The sequence below is a fragment of the Penaeus vannamei genome, chromosome 43 (assembly GCF_042767895.1).
Source record: "Penaeus vannamei isolate JL-2024 chromosome 43, ASM4276789v1, whole genome shotgun sequence".
In the NCBI taxonomy this organism is placed as follows: domain Eukaryota; kingdom Metazoa; phylum Arthropoda; class Malacostraca; order Decapoda; family Penaeidae; genus Penaeus; species Penaeus vannamei.
The window spans coordinates 10,597,363-10,602,693 of NC_091591.1; the positions used below are offsets into that span (position 1 = coordinate 10,597,363).

General features: G+C 36.0%; 1 protein-coding gene across 1 annotated transcript in view; it reads right to left on the reverse strand.

The window, feature by feature from the left end:
• Positions 1-1,189, reverse strand: part of LOC138860759 (zwei Ig domain protein zig-8-like) — a 368,402-nt gene extending 367,213 nt beyond the window's left edge. The window contains exon 1 of the mRNA XM_070118991.1: positions 509-1,189. Coding sequence (XP_069975092.1) covers positions 509-563 — 55 coding nt within the window. The 5' untranslated portion in view covers positions 564-1,189. The remainder of the gene's footprint in view (positions 1-508) is intronic.
• Positions 1,190-5,331: the final 4,142 nt, after the last annotated feature.

The following is a 5,331-nucleotide window of genomic DNA, read 5'->3' on the forward strand; positions in this document are numbered from 1 at the left end:
ATTAAAACGCGATAGATAAAACTAAAATGGATAAGATAATATTAAAACGACTTATATAAAATTAAAAGTTAGATAAAACAAAAATAAGTGTGATAAGATTAAATACCGTAATATAGAATTAAATCAAGCTAGATAAGATTAAAACGCGGCAGATAAAACTAAAATGAATGATATGAGATTAAAACAAATTAGATAAGATTAAAACAAGTTCGATAAAACTAAAACAATTTCGATAAAAGTACAAAAAGTGTGATAAGATTGAATTCCGTTATGTATAATTAAAGCAAGTTAGATAAGTTTAAAACCCGATAGATAGAATTAGAATGAATAGGATAGGATTAAAACAAATTAGATAAGATTAAAACAAGTTAGATAAAACTAAAACAAGTTAGTTAAAAGGAAAAGAAGTGTGATAAGATTAAATACCGTTATATATGATTACAGCAAGTTAGATAAGACATAAATAGATAAGATTTAAATAGAATATGAATAAAATATGAATACGTACCAACATGATGGCAAAAGGCGACGATCAGTGCCAACAAGAAGAACAACTTAGACATGTTCTTGTGTCACCTGTTCTCGTGTTACACCTGAACTTTGCTGGTCCTGTCACACTGGCGGACCGGGAGAACAAATTGTTCTATTGTTTGAAAAAAGGAGGAAAAGTCACACACCTTTTTTCCTTTTTTGTCTTTTTCTTGTATTTGTTGTTTATATTTTCTCTGGGTTGGTTTTCCTATTCACATTCTCTTTCTTGGATGTTTTTTTTTTCTGTTTATTTATTAAGGTTCATTGTTATGTATATGATGGATTGATATGTATGAAGGATTACTTGTCCGTCTTTTATTAAAGGTTTAATTAAGGTCACAAACACTGTTAGAAAAAATAAAACGAGTCACACTTCCGGTATCGAACGTCGTGTTTACGTTTGTTTATCGTACGTATTTTGGTACGAAAATCATTCGACAATTTTCTCGGAATCACTCATTTTTCTCATTATCCACAGAGGAAAGAGGAACGATAACCGTCTTTTTTATTCCCTCACCAGCAGCCTGACTCTTCCACAGACCGTAACTTCCCCTCAGAAAACAGAAACGCACACCGGAAACACCTCACGAGCTAAGCAAAACAAAGTTGGAACTCTCGTCTGACTGGCCCGAGCGAGGACATACTCCTCCTCCCTTCCGCACACGCCAACGTCCAGCGTGAAACTGAAGCCAGGCGTCGCTACCTTGGCGGGTCGTTCCGCAGAGTTGCCAATTATGGCTACGAATAAAAAAAAAAAAAAAAAAAAAAAAGTACGGATAATATACACTCCTCCGTTCGTCGTTCTCGCTCGTTTTGCGTTCTCCTCTCTCGCCTTCCGTTCTTCCGCTTTCGCCTCAGCAGAAAGGAACGTAAGAAAGCGGCGCGACAGCTGGAATCGAGCAGAGAAAGCGCTTCTTCGCTCGCCTCGCCTCCCTGCTTCCACCTGCTTTCGACGAGGAGAGAAAGAGCGGACGAAAGAGACGGTGAAAGCCAACAGGAGATCAGCACTCTGTATTGGCATGCCTGCTTCTTTCTCTTTCTTTCTCTCTCTTGTTTATTTCTTTAGTTACTCCTCTTCCTCCTCTTCCTGATTCTTTTTCTTTCCTTTTTCTTTCTCTTTCTTTCTCTCTCTTCTTGTTTATTTTTCTTTTTGCTTCCTTCGTTTCCTTCCTCCTCTTCCTGATTCTTTTTCTTTCCTTCTTCTTTCTCTTTCTTTCTCTCTCTTCTTGTTTATTTCCTTTTGCTTCCTTTGTTTCCTTCCTCCTCTTCCTGATTCTTTTTCTTTCCTTCTTCTTCCTCTTTCTTCTTCTTTATTTCTTTTTTACTCCTCTTTCTGATTCTTTTTCTTTCCTTCTGCTTCCTCATCTTTTCCTTCTTCTTTTCTCTTTTCTTCCTATTCCACTATTTACCTTTTTTCTTCCAACATCTTCTGATGATTTTCTTTTTCTTCCTTTTTTATTTATTATCTTCCTCCGTATTTTTCATTTTCTTCCCCTTCCTCTTTTTCTATTTTGTTTTCTTTCCTTTCTTGATCCTTTTTTCGATTATTATTTCTTTCTTTTCCCCCTCCTCCCCTTCTTCCTCCTTTTCCTCTTTTCCTTTCTCTCTTTCGTCCTCTTCTCTCTCCTCCTCTCCTCTTTTTTTCTTTTTCGTCCTCTTCTTCTTCCTCTTCCCCTTCTTCCTCCTTTTTTTTATCCTCTTCTTCTTCCTCTTCCCTTTCTTCCTCCTTCACCTCCTGCTCCTACTCTTCTTCTTTATCTCCTTCTTCCTCCTCTTTTTTCTCTTCCTTTCTTTCTTTATTTTATCTTATTTATTTCAATTTATTTTCCTCTTACTCCGTTTCTTCCTCTTTTGTTTCTTTTTCTATTTCTCTTCTTCTCTTTCCTTTCTCTTTCTTCTCCTTTTCCTTCTGCTCTTCCACCTCCTCTTCCTCTTCCTCCTCCTCTTCCTACTTCTCTTTCTCCTCTTCCTCTTCTTCTTCCTCTTCTCTTCTTCTTCTTCCTCTTCTTTCTCTTTTTCCTTTACCTTCCCATGATAAGTAAATAATAAGTAAATGATAATAATTAAGTAATTTAAGTAAATGGCGACTAAATTCCAAGTAAATTATAAGTAAATGGTAGGAAGAAGAAAGTAAGTGGCACTTAATGGCAAGTAAATGATAAGTAGATAATGAATAAATAGTAATTAACGTCAAGTAAATGATAAGTAAATGGCAAGTAAATAATAAGTAAATAGCAAGTAGATTATAAGTGAATCGTAAATAAATTATCAGGAAATGGAAAATTAATGGCTGAATAAATAATAAGTAAATTAAGAGTAAATGGCAAGTAAAATATAAGTAAACTGGAAATGAATGAAAAGTAAATGGTAAGTATGTCATAAGTAAATGGAAAGTGGATTATAAATAAATGGTGAATAAGTGATAAGTAAGTGGCAAGTGAATTATTAGTAATTGGCAAGTAAATGATATGTAAGGGTCAGTTAATTTACAATTAAATGACAAGTAACTTATGAGAAAATGGAAAGTAAATTATAAGCAAATGGAATTAGATCATAAGTAAATGGGAAATAACTGATAAGTAATGGCAAGCGTATTTTAAGTAAATAACAATTTACTTAAATAATAATTTTAAGTAAATGGCAATTAAGTAAAAGACAAGTAACTTATGAGTGAGTGGTAAATTGTAAATAAATGATTAGTACATGGCAAGTAGATTATAAGTAAATGGCAAGTTACTTTATATGTTAATTAAATATTCTATGAATTTTAAGTAAGTGAAAAAGAAATTATAAGTAAATGGTAAATGAGTGATAAGTAAATGGTAAATAAATGGTAAGTAAAGGGTAAATAAATGATAAGTAAAGGGTAAATAAAATATAAGTAAATGATAAGTTAAGGGTAAATAAATTATAAGTAAAGGGTAAATAAAATATAAGTAAATGATAAGTTAAGGGTAAATAAATTATAAGTAAAGGGTAAATAAAGTATAAGTCAATGATAAGTTAAGGGTAAATAAATGATAAGTAAAGGGTAGATAAAGTATAAGTAAATGATAAGTAAATGGTGAATAAATGATAAGTAAAGGGTAAATAAATTATAAGTAGATGATAAGTAAAATGTAAATAAATTATAAGTAAATGGTAAGTTAAGAGTAAATAAATGATAAGTAAAGGGTAAATAAATTATAAGTAAAGGGTAGATAAAGTATAAGTAAATGATAAGTAAATGGTAAATGATTGGTCGTAAGTGGTCGGGTTTGATTAGGATCTCAGTGGGAAAAAAAATCCAGGAAAAACTCGGCATTTCTAAGGATTCCTTTAGGGGAGGAAGGAGGGAGGAAGGGAGGGGGAGAGGAGGAGGGGGGAAGGGAGGAAGGAAGGAAGGAGGGAGGGAAGGGAGGAAGGAAGGAAGGGAGGGAGGAAAGGAGGGAGGGAGAGGAGGAGAGAAGGGAGGAAGGAAGGAAGGAGGGAAGGGGGAAGGGAAATATAGAAGGAGGGGGGAAGGAAGGAGGGAGGGAGGGGGAGAGGAGAAGGGGGGAAGGGAGGGGGAGAGGAGGAAGGAGGGATGGGAGGAAGGAAGGAGGGAGGGGAGGAAGGAAGGAGGGAGGGAGGGGGAGAGGAGGAGGGAGAGATAAGGAAGGGAAGGGGAGAAAGGACGAAGGAGGGCAGAAGAGAGAGGGAGAAGGGGAAAGGGAAGGAGAGGTAGGAGAGGGAGGAGGAGAAAGGAGGAAGGAGGAAGGGAAAGGGAAGTAGGAGAGGGAGGGAGTAAGGGTGAAGGGTAGGAGAGAGTGAGGAAGGGATGGAGAGAAAGAGTGAGGAAGGAAGGAGGGAGAAATAGTAGGAAGGGGTGAAGGAGGGAGATAGAGATAGAGAGAGAGAAGGAGAAACGGAGAGATAGGAAAAGTGTGAAAAAGAGGGTGGGACGGAGAGAGAGAGCAATAAGGAGAAAGAGAGAGAGAGAGAGAGAGATGGAGAGAGAGAGAGAGAGAGAGAGAGAGAGAGAGAGAGAGAGAGAGAGAGAGAGAGAGAGAGAGAGAGAGAGAGAGAGAGAGAGAGAGAGAGAGAGAGAGAGGGGGGGGGGGACGCAAAGAGGGAGAGAGGGAGTGGAAAGAGAATGATAAGGGAACGGAAGGAAGGAGAGGAGAAGAAAAAAAACAGATAAATAGAGACAGAAAAATGAAAACGACAATAAAAATAAAAAAGTGAGAGAAAGTTGACACAAACAAAGATCAATGAATAGAGAATGAATGACGCAATTGGGAAAAAAAAAATAATCCAAACACTCAAAGTAAAACAAAGAAACAAATACAAAGAAGAAGACGACGACGAAGAAGAAGAAGGAGGAGGAGAAGGAAAAGACGGAAACGAAAATGGCGTTTGATCCTAATCCCATATAAATGACAGTAAACTTCCAAATCTGTTCTGAGACCTTCAAGAAAAGAAAGAAGGAAAACGGAAGCTATTTAAGGGGATCCTAAAATAGATTATCAAAACCAGCTTCATTTTCTTTTTTTCCCCCTCCAGAAAAAAAGGAACTTCATAAGGATCTACTTTTCAGTATTTTAAAAAGAGGAAACTTTATCAACAAAGAATAAATTCTCTTTAATGAGTCTAATCCCTGTCTGATCTGAAGAAACACCTCCAAAGATTAGGGAAAATTAGGCTGAAATATTTGGTCATTATCTTGGTCTGGAAACTTTTAAAACTGAATTAATTTTCTTATTTATATAAACAAGACGAAGATAAAAAAGATAGATCTAATTATGTGTACATATACACACACAAAACACAAAATGGTAA